General features: G+C 40.0%; 2 protein-coding genes across 15 annotated transcripts in view; one reads left to right on the top strand and one right to left on the bottom strand.

The window, feature by feature from the left end:
• LOC144002975 (histone acetyltransferase KAT7-like) overlaps window positions 1-7,902 on the bottom strand; it is a 28,663-nt gene extending 20,761 nt beyond the window's left edge. For all 3 annotated transcript variants that reach the window (XM_077498664.1, XM_077498669.1, XM_077498675.1), the window contains exons 1-3: window positions 7,682-7,902; window positions 5,081-5,225; window positions 1,566-1,733 (exon numbers count right to left, since the gene is read on the bottom strand). In XM_077498664.1, the coding sequence (XP_077354790.1) occupies window positions 1,566-1,733; window positions 5,081-5,225; window positions 7,682-7,696 (328 nt within the window). In that variant the 5' untranslated portion in view covers window positions 7,697-7,902. The remainder of the gene's footprint in view (window positions 1-1,565; window positions 1,734-5,080; window positions 5,226-7,681) is intronic.
• The window catches only part of aldh16a1 (aldehyde dehydrogenase 16 family, member A1), a 29,935-nt gene extending 10,074 nt beyond the window's left edge, over window positions 1-19,861 (top strand). For 2 of the 12 annotated variants that reach the window (XM_077498641.1, XM_077498628.1), the window contains exons 2-18: window positions 10,407-10,454; window positions 11,813-11,912; window positions 12,239-12,365; window positions 12,498-12,655; window positions 12,743-12,820; window positions 12,922-13,109; window positions 14,563-14,721; window positions 14,792-14,950; window positions 15,036-15,189; window positions 15,279-15,354; window positions 15,459-15,564; window positions 16,558-16,682; window positions 16,800-16,970; window positions 17,869-18,073; window positions 18,165-18,350; window positions 18,482-18,607; window positions 18,680-19,861. In XM_077498641.1, the coding sequence (XP_077354767.1) occupies window positions 10,410-10,454; window positions 11,813-11,912; window positions 12,239-12,365; window positions 12,498-12,655; window positions 12,743-12,820; window positions 12,922-13,109; window positions 14,563-14,721; window positions 14,792-14,950; window positions 15,036-15,189; window positions 15,279-15,354; window positions 15,459-15,564; window positions 16,558-16,682; window positions 16,800-16,970; window positions 17,869-18,073; window positions 18,165-18,350; window positions 18,482-18,607; window positions 18,680-18,853 (2,337 nt within the window). In that variant the 5' untranslated portion in view covers window positions 10,407-10,409 and the 3' untranslated portion in view covers window positions 18,854-19,861. The other 10 variants (XR_013278839.1, XM_077498610.1, XM_077498603.1 and 7 more) reach the window with 10 other exon arrangements.
• Window positions 19,862-21,297: the final 1,436 nt, after the last annotated feature.

Below are 21,297 nucleotides of genomic sequence, written 5' to 3'. Positions count from 1 at the left end.
TCGATTAGCCATTAAAACAGACACCTTTTTTTCAAGATGGAACTAGAAACCTCTAGTGCTAAAAGAGAAAGTATATCATACTTTCTGTAGCAAGTCATTTTACTGAAATAAGAAGTCAGGGTGGCACTTTCCATTGTTATTTCAAATAGGTTAGGCAACCCAAAAATATTCTTTACAATATAAATCTATGTCATTTAAAGGGGAAGTCAACCTTAAACATTTCTTGACAATATGTGAGCTCACAAGTCTAAACATGACATTCTGATGAATATTGCGCTTGTGGAATATGAATGAAGCAGCAAAATCCAGCTGCTTTTGGCCATCTCAGGGTGCGGCCATTTTGTCACTTGTCAACTGACGATGACATCACAGTTGTTCAGGGCCCAGGCAACGGCCAATCACAGCTCACCTGTTTTCTGAAGATGGACTGTGATTGGTTGTGATGTCATTTTCACTTTGACAGCAAGTGGCTTTCTGATATTGATTAAAAAAAAAACTGCTGAATTTTGCTTAACTCATATTCCACAAATGCAAGATTAACCAAAATACCATATTTAGACTAGTGGGGCTGCATAGAACATATTATTGTCGAGAAATTGTTTTTTGACTTCCACTTTAAGTATTTCTATAGAGACAGCTTTCATAATTTTGCACTGATACAACAACAAAATGGTTTTGAAATCAATAATGTATTGATTTTCAGATGTAACAGAGATTTCACAAAAATATGACATTTACTATTATGGAACTGCAGTGCAGCCATCCAGTATTATATAAAATATGTCAAATTTCAGGGGCTGAAAAGTATTTTGGACAGTAAACCACTCTCCCTACTCCCCCCTCCCTTTCGTTTGCACTCAAGTGAGTTATTGAAGTGAGGAGTCAAATTCTCATTTTCAATGCTAGATGCTTCACCAGACCTTTAGTTCAATCATATTCTGTATTCATTGTTTTTAAAATATCAAATACATTGCGGAGTTGTACAGAGGCAAAATCATTCAAACTTGTCAAAATACTTCTGGACTTAAGTGTAAAAACTGCTGTCTAACTTGAATTATGTCTTATCAATATTACATACTGTGATTACATTTTGATATTTTGCAAATTGTGTCTTCATGCTTTTCCACAATGCTAAATTTAACAAGTAAATAACATTTTAAATTATTTTTCACAGTGACAAAACAGAAGGTCAAAATTTGTATTATGCCATTTTTTTTTTTTTTTTTTTTAAAGTCAGGAACATGCTGTGATCACAGGCTAAACTCATAGCATGCTACATGTAATGCATGGTGCTCATCCTCCCCATTATCAATTTCTCTTGTTGTTAGTCTAGTCTTTTCTTAAAATGATGCTATGTTCTCATTTTCAGACTGTCATTACCTTAAAAATGACGACTCATAACTATTCCTCATCCCCTTTTGCCCTGAAGTCTATTCTACCTTAATCTTTGCCAATAACACTGTTATCTTAACTAGTAAATGTTTTGTGTCTTTGACAAGTAAGAAATATAAGTAAGAAGAAATAAATCTGTAACAAAAGCCAGCCAGTTTTATTTTTACACTCACCATTACTATTAACCTCTGTATCTGAGCCAGATAACCGGCCCTGCCGTAGTGGGTATTTTTTGGCTGTGGTGTTTGTCGCCCCCTGTTGGCTACGTGTGCTCCTGCGTCTTGAGGAGGCTGCTATCTCCACTGCTGCAGCAGAACTGCTTCGTGCTGTGCTAGAGTTTTCTGGAAGAGAGAACAGCACAAATGTTTATTGTTATGGATATAAACAGTACTACCTACATAGGTTCATCTGTTTACGGCGCAGTTCCATTCCTGTGGCTATAGCGTCAACTGAATTTGTTCATAAATTGGCAAGTGCCGTATAGTCTATTAATAGACCACTAACAGTATAATAATACTGTTAATTGCAGTAAATACAGTATTTGTATGAAAAAAAACCTTAACCATAAATTTAAAACCTTGCGATTGGCTGTCAACCAGTCCATGGTGTAACTCACATCTCACCAAAAGTCAGATAGGATAGGCTCGAGCATCCCCACGACCTTCAACGGGATACACCGTATTACTGAGCAATGTAAATAGTTCATTGTGTGCTGTTGGTAACCTTGAAACGCCACAATTGACCTTTCGCAAACTCCGCCCCCCAAACGAGCATTGACCAATCACACATTTAGCAACCGTTGCTATGTAAGCATAGTCCGTCACGCTTTACTCAGCTCTCGATGACGTCCATAGTCTGATTGATTTTATTTGATGGCTTAGGAGACTGCTAACCACCATAAAACTTTACGGAAGAAGAGTGACAACCATTAACAAGCTCCGGACCTCCAAAATGATGAAGCGGTGTGCCTACGGAGTATGTAAATCGGACTGTGCTAAGGTAAGACTATGCTAACTCTATCGGGCTAACTAGCTAGCTGTAGTGTAGTTTGCTTTCGGGGCAATAACAAAACGATATCAAAGTTATTGTAGTTACTATTAATGAATGATATATATTACTAGAATGTCATTGCCATCTAAGTTAAGCTTGTTCAGTCAGTGGTTAATGTTAGTTTAATGTCTTCTGTTAGCTTTTGCATTTGTCTAAATGTTGCGAGCTAACGTTAACACAAAGCTTCGTCAATTTTGGAAAACGTAGCGTCCTAATAAGTGCCCCGAGCTTATCTTGTTTTCATTTTTCATGCAGCATTTTGTGAACGGACAGCCGTCTCCGGAGTATCCCAACCTTGTGCTTGCTGTACAAGTGTTGAACCAGACAAGGGAGCAGCTCGAAGGCTGTTAACCTTAACTAAATCCATGGCTAGGGTGACATAAATATTTTTTTATGATGGACAAAGAATAACAATGACTGATCTGATGCTTTCAAAGACAAAAACCCCCCACTAATGTTTATCTAGCTATAAACACCGAGGTTTAGCTAACTTGCTGACCTAACAGTAATCCTCATATTTTAACAATACTACACTAATATAAGTAAGAAAACTTACCCGGCAGTACAAGAGCACGACTGGTCCATAATGCTGTGCTGGTTGCATCTGAAGTATAGGTCATGGGGTTTTCTCAGATTTAGCGTGCGTCCTGTTTGTTTCCCCTTCGCTGGCTAATTTTTTTTTTGACTATAACCCTCCACTGCATTTTGTAAACCTTTTTGCCTCGATCTGAAGGATATTGCACTGGTATTGCTCCAAAAGAAATCACTAATACACGCCTGTGTAAGTCTTCCCGTCACGGCTTGTGCTGTCAGAGTCACCAAGCTTGACGGACTAGCAACAGTAACTAAGGGGGGCGGAGCTTATGCGAAAGGTAAATTGCAACAATTAACATTAAAAACAGAAAGTATGGCAGTAAACATAACCGAGCATGCTTTCTTATGCCAGACGTCATTCCATCCATCCATTTTCTGAACCACTTCCTCCTCACAAGGGTCGCGGGGGGTGCTGGAGCCTATCCCAGCTAACTAGGGGCAGTAGGCGGGGGACACCCTGAACTGCCAATCGCAGTGAGCTTGCCTTGAACCAGCCAATCGCAGGGCACACCATCCACACTCACAAGCACACCTAGGGACAATTCAGAGTGTTCAATTAACCTGCCAAGCATGACTTTGGAATGTGGGAGGAGACCGGAGTACATCTCACGCAGGCAAGGAGAGAACATGCAAACTCCACCCAGGAAGGGAGGAGCCTGGACTCGAACCTGAGTCCTCAGTACTGAGAGGCGGACGGCTAACCAGTCCACCACTGTGCCGCCCCATATAAAGACGTATACATATGATTTAAAAGAAGTCTTGTTTTTTTTGTTTTGGCACACTTCTGGTAAAGTGGACATGTCACTTTGACTTCTGACTTTACATTTATTTATAGACTACTGTTGATTAAATTTACAACTAACATTGAGGAAGGAGGCCAACCATGCTAATTTGGAACATCTTGCAGATGTGAAATACAAAAAACAACTCACTGGTAGAGGAACTGCTAATGATGTTGCAAATAGCATATGGACAAACTATAAATTAGGGTTAGGAGAGGGTTATAGGAGCTAGACAAAGTGGCCGGGAAGAAGAAAGTCTGGGCTTCCTTGCTAAAGCTGCTGCCCCCACGAACTCGTCCGCAGCTCGAGGAGTCCCTGTGTTTGGTTGCCGGTCAGTTTTTAATTTTCGTTGTTCAATAAAGAGTTCAAACAATACTGTAAGCGTGATTTAAGATGGGCCACAATAAGCCAAGGCAATAAGCGAAGTACACATCTCGGTGGCATGGTGCATTGTGGGTAGACCGGTTAGTAGTAGTACTACCATATTTTCATTTTAAATTCATGGTATCCAACAGAGGGAGCTCTGATTTGGACCATTTTCAACCATTGCAAAGTTGATGTTTTTTTTAATTTAATCTATTTTAAACATGCATAGAATGTCATTTATCCCTCTGTTTGAGAAGAACTGACTTAAGTGCGTATTGTGAGTTGCCTACTTCTGCCACCTCTGGTATTTATGCATATATCTACTAGGGGTGTGAATTGCATAGTACCTGACGATTCGATCCGTATCACGATTCATAGGTCACGATTTGATTCGATACCGATTAATCCCGATATGAATTTACAAGGCGATTGTTGCGATTTTTTTACTCAAATTTAGAAAATACCATTCGGTAAACTTGTACAATGTATACTGTCAGATTTGTATGAAATTGTATTCTTTATTGATCTGAAACTTCAGTTTTATAACTGAGCCACTGTATTTAACAAACAGGTTGTAACCTTTTTCATGTTAGAACAGCATTGAAATTAAATATTAAGGCTTAATGTTCCATTAATATAACATTCTTCCATGCTTAAGGTATGAAAGTTAGACGTTTTGTTGAATATTTTTTCATCAAAAATGGATGTTAAAAAATCGATTCGGCTGCCTATTGAATCGATTCGAGAATTGCGTGCTGTAGTATCGCGATATATTGCCGAATCGATTTTTTTTAACACCCCTAATATCTACATTTATTGTATTGCTCAACACACATTTAATATGTCCAAGTCAGGCAATGGGTGTACAGGGTAAACATTTCATGCAAACATTATACCTCGTGTGCTTCGGCTAAGACGAAGGGACGTGCGAGTCAGGCGCGTGCTATTACGTCGGTGCGCATTCCCGACCGCTTCGGCCGGCTCGAGGTCGGCGGAGAAATCCGAATCCTCTGTCCCCTCTGAGCTGCTGCCTGTGGCCCTCTGTACAAACAAACAAACAAACAAACAAACAGTAATGAGTGTGCTGTTTTTAAAGGCGCGCTTCAGCGTGTTATATTGATGATGATTTTTTATTATTTTTTTAAACAACCGGATAATCCAAGGAAGAGCCCATCTTGGGGGAATAGCATCATATCCTCCACATGTCCACACGATAAACTTGTTAATAAATAATCACATTAACCGACAGTCCCGTAGACGGGACATTACACATCACGAGTCAGATGAAAGGAGTGATGCTAATAAAATGCATAATTATATCCAAACAAACATTTTTTTTTTTTGAAAATGCAAGCTGCCGAAATTGACTATTCGGGTGAACCGGGTTATCCTGTAATGCAGGATGACGTGTTGCTCAAATGAAACACAAGTTAGGGGTGGGTAAAGGGATCGATGTATTAACATAACGCTACCTAGGTTTGTTTGTATGTTTGTTTCACAATGTCACAAAGTCATAAAAGCACTTCCACACCCGAGTGATCGAAGCCTTCTCACGATATATACCATTTGAGCTTTAAATTGATTAAAAGGATGCCCCAAAAAGCTATAAGCTTATTAACCAGGGTCCAAGACACCACCACCATACTTGGGCATGATTTTATTTACTTGCCAAAGTGAAGCTAAATAAAGTCTGTCACTATTACTAGCAAGTGGTCCTCCTACAGTAACTCATTTGCTCCCATTCTATTTTAAATATTACCAAGGTCGCAAAAACGTATTTATACATTTTATTTTATTTTTTTTGTTTTGTTTCTTATGCTAGAGCAGTGTTTCTTAACCCTGGTCCTCGTGGGCACACTATACAGCCTGTTTTCCATGTCTCCCTATTCTCACTGCAGGTGATTCCAAAGACAGCTCATCAGCAAGCTTTGGATAAGCCTGATAATGATCCTCACCTGCATTGGAATAGGGAGACATGGAAAACAGGCTGGGTAGTGTGTCTTGAGGACCAGGATTGAGAAACACTAGATAAAAGCAATGATAGTTACTGGAAAAAAAAAAAAGGGGGAAAAAAAACGATTAATCCCGATACGAATTTATAAGTCGATTGTTGTGATTTTTTTTCATTCAAATTTAAAAATACTAATCAGTAAGCTTGTAGAGTGTAAGATTTATATGAAAATGTATTATTTATTTATCTGAAATTTCAGTCTTATAGAGGTTGTAATCTGTTTCATGTTTGAACAGCATTAAAATAAAATATTAAGGCTTAATGTTCCGTTCATATAACATTCTTCCATGCTCAAGGTGTGAATCCTAACCCGAAGTCAGACGTTTTGTTGAATATTTTTCCATTAAAAATGGAAGTTTAAAAATCGATTCACACACACACACAAAAAAAAAGGCAATGATGATAAGACGTTGAATCGGTAAGACTACCGAATGAACAATTCTGAGCTCTTAAAAATAAAAAATAAAAAATAAAAAATAAAAACACGTTTTTTTTTATTGAATCGATTCGAGAATCGCGCGATGTAGTATCACGATATATCGCAGAATCGATTTTTTTTTAACACCCCTAGTTGCTACAGTGAAAATTTTGAATACACAAACACAATTGCTTCTAGTGTGGTTTCAATTTCAAACAGATGAAGTATATGCACCTATTGATTCAATCCACTCTAAAAATAAGAAAAATGTCAGTCCATCCATCCATTTACTGAGCCGATTACTATAATATATATATATATAATATATATTTGACAGTTTCAACAGTTTCAATCAAACCCAGCATATTAATATACAGTATTACATTGTGTACAACGAAATATATAACAGCATTTTTTATACAGGTTAATTTGATTGAAATAATATAAGCGGTTGGTTCCTGATTCAAAGCATGATTAAAATGATTACTAATAATTACATGTTTATAAACGTCAGTGATTACCCAGGTAACGTCACTCAATACAAAGCTCTTCTGACGCACACTTTTTGACACAACATAACAAGAACTCAGCACTTCATTTGCATACAACCAATGAGGAAAGAGAAGAGGTGGCGCTCTACAAAGCCAGACCAAAGAGCGCAACGCTATTTCGGATTCGAACCAATCACTGCGTTGTTTTGGTACGGACGTGTCGCACCATCCTCAAACCGAAAAAACAGCCTGTTCCTTCCGATCAAACGTGTATTAGCAGCAGCAGAGGTTAGCATCAACGCACTCTCCGCAAATCGAGTAGATAATAGGTCACTTAAAGCAATCAGGAAATAAACATGTTCTAAGATGGTGAGCAAATTCGACAAGCTCGTATGAATTAACCAACAATCATATCTAAAAGTGTACCCAAATCTTATTAACAGCTGCTGTTTATTGTTTAATGTCGCTGGGCACTGCACATCACCAGTTTAAATCCTAAATTGGATAACGTAATCGATGACGTTATGGGAGCCAGCTTGCAGTCTGTTCTAAATGCTGTTTTGGATCTATGCCTTACCTTTCTGCGGGGCATTTTCACAGAAATGAAGTGTCGTTTTTCGTTAAGCTACTGATCAGTGAGCTGGGAGCAGTTTATTTAAGATCCCATCAATATTTACGAGCAATTCAACCCCTCGATTTCACTACGACTCAGCCAAGTCAGCTGAAAACCGCGTATCACTATTTCTGCTTTTCCTCTCAAGGCGCACGCTCGGTCCGTGGCATAATCTTCCCGTCTGGAAACAAGAGGCTGAATTTCAGCCGCTGGATTACTCTATCCCTTAGGTGTCTAAAAGAGTATACTCCCTGCGGCGCAGTTGTAATAACAACTCCGTTGTTTTTTTTACAACATGCCTAGTGGGAAAAGAACAGACGACATTGAAGAACTAAAGACATTTATGCAAAAAATGGATAAAACCATAACGGATGTAAGTCAGCAGATGAAGGAATCAAACCAGAAGCTGTTGGAAGAGATACAACAGCTGCGGAATGTGGTTCAAGCCCAGGAGGAGATCAAAAAGAAAGATCTGCAAATTGCCATCATGCAGGACCAGGTAGACGAGTTTGATCAAAAATCACGTATCAATGATGTAATCATCACCGGCATCAAAGTAGGCTGCGCCCGTTTTTGGAGCCAGTCAAGGACACTGAGATAAGACACCTGGTTGCAAAATGTACAGCAAAAAAACTCTACTGACACAAATGGAAGTGACATGAAGTTAATTAAGTTAGTAATAAATTAAATCCTATTGCCACTAACTCATCCATTTTCTTGACCGCTTATTCCTCACAAGGGTCGCCGGGGGTGCTGGAGCCTATCTCAGCTGGCTTTGGGCAGTAGGCGGGGTACACCCTGGACTGGTTGCCAGCCAATCGCAGGGCACACAGAGACGAACAACCATCCACACTCACAAGCACACGTAGGGACAATTCAGAGCACCCAATTAACCTGCCATGCATGTCTTTGGAATGTGGGAGGAGACCGGAGTACCCGGAGAAGTCCCACACGGGCACGGGGAGAACATGCAAACTCACCCAGGAAGGCTTGGACTCGGGAGTCCTCAGAACTGGGAGGCGGACATGCTCCACTAACTCATATATGCATTTTATCTTTTCAGACTGGGACGTTCCCAAATGAGATGGAAATTACAAAGGTTGTTCCTATATATAAATCAGGTGATGCTCATGATTATGGCAACTACAGACCTATTTCAATCCTGCTACAATTGTCAAAAATATTAGAAAAATTCTTTAACAAAAGACTTGACAAATTTATAACTAAACACAAATTGCAAGACGATAGTCAGTATGGTTTTAGAAAAGAACATTCTACTGCCCAAGCATTGACAGAATCGATGGAAATTATTACAGATGCCATCGATCAAAAATTATATTGGAACTTCATGTCTGGATATGCTGAAGACGGCTGGGGTAAATGGCGGCCATTGTATCTGACCACACTGGAAGTCGAAGACGTCAAGGACCTCTATCTGCTTGCTGCGCTTGTGGCTGGACTGATACTGCTGGGAATTGGATCTTTCTGGCATTATCGAATGCTAAGAAAAACATCTGATGGCCAGAAGAATGCAGAGCAAATGGCTACGGTCACTCTGAGCACCATTACTGGTGTGCAACCCGGCCTAAGGCCTGGGATGATATTTCTCTGGTGAAAAACGACCTAGCAGCATCCAACGTTGCCATGACCAGAATGAGAAGAGACATGGCCACAAAGTTGCTTGATCTGGAGGAAAAGCACAACGTGAAACAGGGGCGAACAAGAATCAAGATGAAGATGGATGTGACTGAAGGGTGGTCGGCTGCATGACTGCTGTTGTGCTCAGCTGTCTAAAGCTACTGGACTGAATCAATCTACATGGAACCCAATCAACATGTGTCCAACAAATATCATTTGTGAAGATGAACTGATTTAACACACCAACTTAATCAACTTGATCAACCACCGGAAAGATGAACTGATGGAAATATCTACAATTTAAAATCATCCACTGCTGACTTTTAATCAACAATTTGCTTGATTTCTTTGGGTCCTAGTATAGTATGGGGAAGGTAATTAATCAGCTTTGGCTTCTTCCCGTCAGCCCTTTTTTTCCCCCGGGTATTTTATATGCTGTAATTGTATGATGAAATGATTCATTTGTCACAGTGATGTCCGAAAGGAAAAATGAACAAATAAACAAACAAATAAACAATATTTCGTTCACGTAGAATCCAACATTTATGTACAGCGGTATTAAAATTGAATTATCAGTCCGAGTTGTTTGACTTATTGGTTACGGTCAGCCGTGTTAAGTTTTATATGCTCAAATTTGTTAGACAGTTGTGTTCGTTTAAAACAAATATACCTAACTGTTGTTTGTTATACAATAATGCGTGTTTAAAATATTAAAGTAAGTTCAACGTAACTACACCCTCAACCTCTAAAATCGTAGATTTTATACAGCTGTACAAACGATTGTGGTCGACACCGGAAGTAATCTGCAGTGACTCTCCCCCACTGATCCGCAGTTGTAAGTCGGCGGGTTTGACAGGTCGCACGCTTGCTCTAACGTATTTCCTGGTCTAGCTGGGGCAGCGTTAGTGCTGTAAAGCAAAGATTTTGGACCTTTAAAGCTTCCTAGAAGCGAATTAACGGGCACTGTGGGGATTTTTGTTATCCCCTCCAAAACTAAGCTTAGAGTATTATGGCCGGTACAACCACAAAAACTGTACAGGATATTTTTCAGAGTATGGAGTACGGACCAGCTGCAACTTCCAGCACTTCCATTGCACAGGTAAATTGAGTATTTTCAGTAAAACAAAACAAAATGTTTTTTTTTTTGTATTTGCTAATGTTCTAGAATTTCTCACACAAATGCATGTTTTCTGTCTCTTCTACTACATTTACTGTACGCCAGTTCTTTTGCAAGCCTTATGGCAGACTCTTGGACCCATGTGAAGTTCGTTAACTCTTGACTCACAAGGCAAACATGTGACTGAACTGTACAAATAACCTTGTAATGAATTGTCATGTGGAAGCAAGATGGTGTAGCCACTCGTCATCAAACTAAGCTGAAACTTCAATGTAAATGTGTCACTCGGAGCGTTGGTTGGATTTGTACTTTGTCCTCAGTCTGTTTACTGTCTCCCTAATGTTACCAATAATATGAGCTTTGGAGCCCCTAAGATGACATGGAAGGAAAACAATCATAAGTGAAAGGATGGACGGACGGATGGATGGGTGTTGTGAATTACCAATCACTCATCCATCCGTCCATCCATTTTCTGAACCGCTTATTACAAATCATATTCAAACTTAGTTGAAATAGGAGTCAGCATACATTTTTTTTATTTATTTGATTTCATTTATTGAACATATAAACATACAAACAAACAGCAGAGAAACAAAAAATTAAAAGAAAAGAAAAAGAAAACCCCCATAAAATCATCACAGTTTACATGTTCAAAAGGGAGTAGGAAGAAGTTAAAAACTTATCTAGTCCTACCCCTTAAACATTATATATTTAAACTTATTTCATTATTAATACAATACTAGGTTAATATTTTTTTAAATAAAATGTATGAACCTGGTTATGAATACAAGTGCACTTAAACATGCGTGCATTTGCCAGCAACATATGTAGATGAAATTCCTAGACATATACCATAATACATTTATAAATCATATATATTCATATATACAATTTTCATACTCTTATTTGACATGAGTATTATTATAATTTTTTTAACTTTGCTTTTAAACAATATTTTAAACTCAACAAGTGAGTCACATCTTTTCAGGTCAATTCCCAAATTATTCCACAAATTAACAGCTTTTACAGAAACACACCTTTGCTTAATATTTGTTCTTGTTTTGTTTTTTTTTGTAGACACTTGTACCCCTTATATCATAATCATCTTAATAATAATACATCTTTTGATTAACACCATATTAAGTTCTAATGCTGGAAAAGGTTTGAAATGATTCATGTTGATCTCATTTTTTTTAATATCTTAAAAACCTGGCATTTCAACTGGGGCCTGTACACTTTTATTTATTTTTTATATCCACTCACTGTATGTCAAATCAAATCAAACTTTCTTAACATAGCACCTTTCATACATTACAAATTTCATCACTCTACTACTGCAGGCATGGCTGGATAATCATTCCCGCTCTCTGGGTCTGTTTATTGATGGAAAACACATCCATCCAGTAGACAGACAGACTCGCTCCTTGGTGGACTCCAAAGGTGAGATCCGTTTTTGAGCCTAGAACTCCACGCAGCTTACATTGCCTTAGAATAGGGTTGGCGACCTTTCTGTCAACTGAGATCCTACAAGATGTTAGCCTTTATAGCCACAGAGTGTTTGCAGACACGAAAGAAAAAAGATGTTTACAATCCATAAAATACAACAATTGTGCCATCTTTGTTGAGTTAGCATTGTCATTTGTCGCAAAATTAGTTGCTGTTCTAACAATTTGAGGGGCAAGTATGCCTTTAATGTAACGTCAGGTCAAGTTCAGGGGACGCTGAGAAGGTGACTAAAATGATTCCACCCTGTGCCTAATATTTAGGTGGTCTCGTGTGCAGCACAGTGTGTGCCGTGCAGGCTGACATTTCGCAATGCGCGTCCTCTGCTATCAAGGGCTTTGAGGCCTGGAGTAACTTGTCCTGCTACCAGAGGTCCAAAGTGCTGCTCAGGTACTCTGAATGCACTCACTAAATGAGGTTAGGGAACATTGTTTTAGTGCTGAAAAGATCTACCAGTGTTTGTGCATGTGTATCACCCTTTTCAGTCCAGTGCATCACTGGGTGTGTGTCACCTGTTTTCAGGTTGGCCAGCACTCTTGGACAGCATGGCCAGAGCGTGGCCGAGCTGTGTGACCTGTGTCAAGCCTCCTGCTCTTCTTCAACCCTTGTTAGATTGTTGCAGTATTACAGCAGCTGGGCTCAGCTTCGAGACACTCTCATAGCAAACTGGACCCCACTGGGTGAGTTCTCACTGCTGAAGTTAATCTAATGACACACTGTCTTAAGACTTTTATCTCGTTTTTGACTTTGTTCTTCCTTTTGAACAGGTGTGGTTTTAGTAGTTGTCTCTGATGACTGCACTCTCTACTCCCTGATGCTCAAAGTCTTACCAGCACTAGCCATGGGTAGACAACCGACTCGAGTTTCATCATACACAATAATATAGTGTTCATCATGATTCAAAGTTGTTGTTGTTGAGTTACTACTAAATGTGTTTCCTCCTTAGGCAACTCTGTCATCATTGTTCCTGGTCAAAGCACGGCGCCCCCGGCACTTTTATTGGCTCAGCTTCTTACAGGCGCAGGCCTTCCTGCCGGGGCTGTCGGTGTTTTGACTGGCTGTGACATGTCACTGGCTGCTGATGTGGCTCAGAACTCCAGCATCAGCTATGTCACCTACAGCGGCAACAAGGAGGTGCATATAGAAATAAGTTATCAAACCAGCATTGAGAATACCTAAGTCAGGGGTGGCAAACTCATATTATCTCATGGGCCACATGGAGGAAAATATATTCCCAAGTGGGTCGGATCAGTAAAATCATTGGTCTATAACTTAAAAACAATTGCCGTCAATTATACGCAGATTTTCCATATTTGTGGGCCAGCCCTAAATTTCGGAGCTCAACTGTAATCATGTTGTTCCAAAAGATAACACGGATGCAAATGGAACGCGGCAAAACTTTGCCTGTATGAGTTCCGGACATGTTAAAAATACCTGTTTTCCATATATATCCCAGAATGCAATGTGTGGCGCAGTTAATGAAGTTATAAGGATGTTAATCCTTGTCATATGTATTTGTGTTACCAGTAATTGAATTTTTGTTGTGTTTAACGTTTATGTTGGTCTATGATTTTTGTAGCCCCTTCAGACATTTATTTTTTCTGCTGGGCAAAATAATTTTTTATTTTTTGCTGATTTTGACTCTTTTTCCGGGGCGGCACGGTAGTCGAGTGGTTAGCACGTCCGCTTCCCAGTTCTGAGGTCTCCGGTTCGAGTCCAGGCTCGGACCTTCCTGGGTGGAGTTTGCATGTTCTCCCCGTGCCCGCGTGGGTCTTCTCCGGGTACTCCGGTCTCCTCCCACATTCCAAAGACATGCATGGCAGGTTAATTGGGCGCTCCGAATTGTCCCTAGGTGTGCGTGTGAGTGTGGATGGTTGTTCGTCTCTGTGTGCCCTGCGATTGGTTGGCAACCAGTCCAGGGTGTCCCCCGCCTACTGCCCAGAGCCAGCTGAGATAGGCGCCAGCAGCCCCCGCGACCCTTGTGAGGAATAAGCGGTCAAGAAAATGGATGGATGGATGGATGACTCTTTTTCCCACATAAGAACAACATGGATATTTTGTTTTGGGGTTAGCTCGTGTTTTTAGATCTAATAGTGGACAGCAGGATAATATGGCTGTAATGTGTTGTAAACTTAAGCTTATATGTAAATGTTTTAATATGAACATCATGCAAATCAACTTGCGATTGTGATTGGCTAGTTAAGATCCAATCATGAACCTGAAGTGTTGACGTCATCCAAATTATGCGTTTTGTTGGTTTAGACACGCGAATATGTCATGTCCACTGGGACTATCTATGGGTCTGAAGGGGTTAGTTTTTTAAACAAACCCTAACTTTAGGTTGCGGGTAAAATAATGACATCCAGGACGATTCCATGTACTAGTTGCATTGCTCATCTGAGGACTGCTTGTGAAATTACGAATTTATGTTTTGATTGTGGCCAGCTGATTAAATGGTCTTACATTACAAATTTCTTTTTACTTTACAAAATCGTCTTGTGGGCCATATGTTTGACACCCCTAACCTAAATGATCCTATTATGTGATTTTATTTATTTTTTTATTTATTTTTTTTTAACTGCTTCAGGATGGTGTGAAGCTGTGTAAAGCTACAGCAGGGTTGGGCGTTCCAGTCTCTGTATCCCGAAACATTAGCGCCACATGTCCTATCATCATTTTTGAGTCTGCTGACATCAACAGTGCAGTGGATGATGTCTTAGAGACTGCTTTCAAGAAGAAGAAAGAGGTCAGTCAAGTATCCACTGTGTTGGGTTCCGTTTTGATACTTGTTTAACAGTTTTTTCTTCTTTCCGCAGGGGAACTGGGTGTTGTGTGTGCAGGAGAGTGTGCTGGACAGCATATTGGCCTGTCTGAAGCTGCGCATGGCAGATTTGAAATGTGTGGCGCTTGCCAGCGACGAGGTCAGAGTCCTCGTGGACACCGCAGTGCAGGAGGCTCAAAACAAGGGGGCCACGGTTAGTCGTCAAGCATTCATGTAGCCCTTTTCACACATCAGTGTGTATGGTTATCTACATATTCATTTGGTTTTTCACCCCTCAGTTGTTGCAGTCCTGTGCTGTCCCGTCTGCTACACAGTATCCTCCTACGGTGCTATGTGGAGCAGCCCCCTCCTCGCCATGTGTGGTCATGCCCTCTCCTGGGCCACTGCTTCCTCTTATGACCTTCAGAAGTAACACAGAGGCGGTGACTCTGGGTACGGATGTCTGTTTAGAGTTAGACACATAAAATTATCTCTGAGGATTAAAGGAACATTTGATCAGTAAATTGTTGTGTTCTACATAGGGAATCACAGTCCACATGGCCAAGCAGCATGTATCTGGACTGAAGACCTCAGTTTGGCTTTGGAAACATCCAAGAGGTAACACAGCTACACTTTGAAGCTGGATTTGACCTTTCGCTGATACATTAACAATATTATGAATTGATTTAAACTTGTCTTTTTTTCTCTCTGTCTCTCTTCAGTTTGTCTGTGGGCTCAGTGTGGGTGAACTCGCACCCTTTATCGGATCCGTGTCTGCCTGTTTCTGGTCACAAAGACAGCGGCACCTGCACTGATGGAGGGCAGGAGGTTAGTTGCAGTAGTTTGTGACACATTTACTTATACTTAGGAGTAGATTCACTAAGAATGCGCTGCGTCCACTCAGAGCGCTAAATATTGCTCCACAACCTGTTCCCCACCTACCCACCTATTCACTAAAGATATTGCTCTAATCATATACAGGCACAAACACGCCTACAAATTCTGACAGCTGGGAGCACATTTGCGCCTGATTTACCACACATGGCAATGGATTTGCGCCAAGAACACGGTAGTATAGTAACAGTTGCGAGAAAGATGACATTATCAGAAAGCAAACTTGGACCGAGGAGGTACAGAAACGTTTTCCTCATTTAGCACCCTTAAGCTGTAGTGAGCAGAGAGGACCACAACGACATCATTCATTCATAAAATACAAATTATTGGTAAGATCATTTTTTTAAAATATATATTTTCAGAGGTTGACATGGGCATACAGTATGCATCTGTCACGTAAAAATTATCACAAAATGTCCCCCAACCACTGTACCCTCCACATTTGAAGGTACAATGTCTGTCTGGACAGAAGATCGGGAAGATGACTTTGTCTCTTTGGTTCAAGAGAGACCGACATTTTATATTATCGTTAAAAGGTATGAAAGCCAAACTATGGCACGACATGGGGACGCAACTGGATATAGCAGGTAGTATTTACTTTTATGTACGATACTGTACAAAAAGACGGATGTTTTCATTCACGTGGGAGAACATCGTGAGAGAAAAAATAACGGGTATGCATTTGTTTACGTTTTTATATCCTACCCCCGTAAAAAGGTAAACGCTCCCGGATTGCTCCATTTTTACCCGTTAGCGCCGCACAAAAGCTACTCACACCTTTAGTGGATCTGCCCCTTAGTGTACATCTCTGGCTCCTACATAAAAATGAGCATGTTGCACATACAAAATAGGATGTACCGAGATTGGCAGTTTCAGTAAAATATTTGACACCTGAGTAATCATTCTGTCGTTGTTGCTCCCTTTCAGGGTCTTTATCAGTTTCTGCGGCCATCCTCATCCTCCGTTCTCCCTCGTGCTTCCCCTGTTGCTCTGGACTACACCAAGTTTGGAACAGATGCACCCCCAGTTATCATTCCGGATGAGACTGCTGGGTGTGTTGTCTCTCCTTTTAAGTCCATGTTTAAATGGGGTTATGTTAACTCAGCATAATTACTGTAATGTGATGTCATTTTGCACATACACTTATTCATAATGTCTCTCATCCTCAGCACCATAAAGTCCTATGCACAGTTTGTTGCTGGCAAGGCATGCAAATCGGAGTCTGGTGCCACTGTAGTGGTGCATCCACCAGGGGGCAGCGGCGTGTTAGGCTACTGTCCTGATGGAGGCCAGAAAGATGTCCGGAATGCTGTGGAGGCAGCTATCAAAGTTCAGCCAGGGTGGGATACCAGCATGTACACAAACAAACAAACCAATGAATGTTGGGTAATTCCACAAAAAAAGTCCACATATTATTGTTGTTCTCACCGTACACAAAGTAATACCAAATACAATTTATTTCTGTACGTGTTAATTTTGGCTTGTAAGCTGTAATTATCAAGATTACAAGAAACAATATAGAAAACATAAGAATTTTACTTTTTGAATTGAACAACCAAAAAAAAAAGTTTTTACACATTTACTCTAGTTTATAATGTAATAATGTTCTCAGCTTGGGTCTGTTGAGGTCAGCTCAACAAAGTAAAATATCCTACAGTGAGAAGAACTAGAACACTCTCATCATTGAGCTAAGACAAAGCAGAACCACATTACAAAGTACGTTACTGTAAAAATGGATGAGTTGTGTTCAAATACAGTATTGTTTTCCAACAAAACATTCTCTATTTGGAAAGGTTAACAGGTGAATATGACTGATTTTTGTACTTCTGAATTGCTTAATTTGTCAAGACACAAATGCCAAACCTGCCGAGAGTTCATCAAGCATGGGCATATTGTGTAACCTTTCCGGCTGTTTGGGTTTATTATGAGTTAATGTATAACTTGACATGATGACTAATAGGTTATAACTTAAAACAACTGCATTGACAGCTTGTATACACTGGAATCAAGCCTTCTCATCTGACTATTAAAACAAAACAGTGTTCTCACAGAGTGTTTACTAACATTTTTTAAGCCAGGGCAGAATATGTAATGGCACACCGCCATTGCAAATACTAATTTTCTGAACTAGCAAGCGAAATTGGAAAAATTCTCATGCTACATCACTATTGTAAAGCATGCCATGATGTGAATATTTCCAGATGATCTGCATATTTACCATTGCGACTGCTCCTTTAGCTGGATGAAAAAGAGTCCATCTGCACGCAGCCAGTCCATTCAGGCTCTGGCCAAGGGCCTTGAGGGAAAAAGGAAGGACATAGCAAATTCAATCGGTGCCCAAACTGGTCTACCAATGGAAGAGGCTGATAAGGAGGTGGAGCTCAGTATCGCCAGGCTCAGTGATTGGGCAGCATACTGTGACAAGTTTCACGGCGGAACTCTGGTGAAGCTTTTAATGTGAAAGAGATTCATACTTTTTGAGATTTGTGAAGTCTCCCGATGCTCTAACATCTGGCGTGGTTGCTATCCTTCAGCCCGTACCGCAGTCTGGCGCGGGTTTCTCCATCCCTGAAGCGCTGGGAGTGGTGGGTGTGGTCCTTCCAGACAAGCATCCCCTCCTCTCCATGGTGACACTTCTTGGAGCAGCCCTCGCCTCTGGCAATGCCGTCGTCATGGTACCCAGTCAGGAGTATCCACTGCCAGCACTGACATTTATTCAGGTAAACGTGATGACCGATTCTTCCGTTCTGAACTCACCATGTTGGAAATGAACAATCCAGTACATGCTGGTTTGTGAGTTCTGAGCATGTCCATTTGCAATTTGTGGTCATTGGCGATGCTGCGCCTGTAGGTGCTCCTGTCTTCAGATCTGCCAGCGGGCTTGGTGAACATCGTTACAGGAAGGAGAGACCAGTTGACAAAGGCATTGGCCAGTCACAGTGTCATCAAGGCCATCTGGTACTGGGGCAACAGTGAGGTCAGCATTACTACAACAGATCAGAGGACTTAAACAATAGGATGATCACATAATCCTGTTTTCTTGCTGTAGGGCTGCCAGTACCTCCAGTACACCTGCACCAGCCCGCTAAAAACTCTGCGCCTCTTCTGCCAGATAGACAAGGACGGGAACCATTGCATCACAGATTGGACACATGCCTCTGTTCTGGAGGAGTTTTGGAGAAACGCTGTCCAGTGGAAGAGTGTATGGATTCCTACAGCATAAAAAAAAGACAGTATGTAAAGTGTTAGATGATAAAATGACACTTTGGCTATATGATTTATTGTAGAAGACAGGTTAAAAATAAAATAAACATTTTAACTCATTCACTGCCAGTCATTATAGAAAATTTTTACATTTCCAATACTCACGTGATATTCCATTCAATAATTATATATAAACCGAATCTACCAAATAACAGAATAGACTCCCTACTTTTTGTCCCGTCCCGTTCTTTTATAATTGACAGCAGAAAAATGTAGGTTTGCCAAAATACAGCCATTTCTCCCATGGCCTCTGAAACTGTGTTTATTTCCTATAAAATGGGGCTATGATGTCATCTACCGGTGGTTGGGCATCAGTAAAGTTGTTTCCAAGTTTGATATTTACAGTGGAGCATGCTCAGATTCGCCCCCATTTAGCACCGCTCTAAAAAATACAATTGACAAGTATACTTGTCAAAGGCAGTGAATGAGTTAAAGAGAACTGCTGTAAAAAGTAGGCCTCCACATGTACAGTGCACAAAATATGACATCAATGATTAATATGATCAACTAAAAGGAGTGATTTTCATTATATTCTTCATGTTTGTGGCCTGTCTGTTAAAAGCTAACTGTAAATGTAGCCTCCAAAGTACTTCCCTTAAACATCTGCTCAATATGGTGTAAAGGTTGACAAAATATGTCTAGAATCAAGTGATGGGCAAAGTGTAGAGTGACATAATAAGCAATCACATTTTTTGGCAGGCATCATGTTGGTTGTGAGTCTCTGACAGAAATGGTACTTAAAATGAAGGATCTGGATGGTGGTGGTATGTTGACCTGTTTTTGTCCTATCAAGGATGACAAATTTTGTTTCAAATACCTTACTGTAATGTAAGAATTGAGCCTTCTTGATAAACGTGCTTATATGGTTTTGTAAACACAATACTTGAAAAAAAGTTTGTTTCAAGTCCACATTCCATTTTTAAATGAGCCAGTCCTTTTTACGATTAAAAAGTCATGTTGCAACATTCCTCTCTTGTCTGTTTTTTGTTGAGATTTTTGACATGAGTAAATATAAGTATGTAGGTATAGGTAAAAAAAATATAAGTACACTTTCACAATTTAATGTGATCCTTTACAGTGGCAAATATTCTACCTTTACTAAGATGGTAGTGCTCTATTTTGATTAAAGAACAGAGAGACAATAACTAGATGTGTGATATTGTGGTTGTAGTTTGCAGTGGTGTAGAACTGCACTCAGACATGTTTCAAATATTTGCTACATTTAGCTAAAAATGACATAAATGTAGGGAAAAATACAAGTAATAGTTGATGGAGCCAGTCACTGACTTACAATGGATGTAAATTTTGAAGTGTGACTATTACTCATCAACTTTTCATCTTGTACAATCCTTACTTTTTTGCTTTACTCGAGACTGGTCACAAGACCCAACCCACTAAAAGCGGAAGGACAGCTTGCAATTTCAGACTGCGGAGTCATGACAATGACACAGCAAAATAGTGAGTTGAAGTTGATAGAAAACTGTTCAGGGATGAGTCACCACTGTTGCACACACAAAACAAAGCGCAGTAGGCATAGAAGGGGAGATCTATAGGCCTACTTGACTGCTGAGTAATCGTGACTCAGCAATTTTGAGAGTTAAAGTCTACTCTGGATATTCTTGTTCCTTAAATTATGGTGTATTAAGTCAACAAATATGTTAGGCTTCAATTATGTAGAGTCTTCTGTGCATCTGTTTTTGTTTCATACTTGCATAATAGCAAACACTGATTATGATCAACACTGATCTGGTCAACATTATTTTATGTAGGTGTGACGTAATTTCTTTGTGAATTATTGCTGGTAAAAGGACATTTGAATGCCTGCCAAGCTATAAACCATGTAGAGGTTTCTAGAAGCTTCCAAAATCGACAAGACAACATCGAAACGTTTGAAAGCAGACCATTTCACAAGGGAATACAATGAGTGGTTAAATTTGCGGGAATATTGCACACATTTTTCATGTTGTTGACTAAAATGTAACTTTTGCACTCCAATAAGCACGAAATCTAGATGGTACTGAACATCACACACACACAATCTTACTTTGTTTTATATATTGTTTTAAAATACAATTGTACATCTTAATACACATACTGCTGAATTACTCAAACTGTGTATTGGCCGATCTTGGCTTTAGGCCTTTGTAGTTTTTTTTCTTTAACAAGGTACTTCAGCCGAGTTTCATTTTTGTTCGCTCGGTTGTCAAAACTCATATGGCAACTGTCTGTGTTTTTCTCTCTTAATTGATTCTCTTCTTCTTGCCCAATTCTAGGGGCACATCGGTTCGAAACTTTGTGTAATTCTTTATCATAGAACAAAAAAACAAGTCCGGGTGACTGGATAGTCGACTGTCACGTGCTCAATGACGTTAGAGCCCGAGGACTATAAAAGACAGGCTCCTC

Source organism: Festucalex cinctus, chromosome 1 (assembly GCF_051991245.1).
Source record: "Festucalex cinctus isolate MCC-2025b chromosome 1, RoL_Fcin_1.0, whole genome shotgun sequence".
NCBI classification, from domain to species: domain Eukaryota; kingdom Metazoa; phylum Chordata; class Actinopteri; order Syngnathiformes; family Syngnathidae; genus Festucalex; species Festucalex cinctus.
This window is presented reverse-complemented; position numbering and strand designations above follow the sequence as displayed.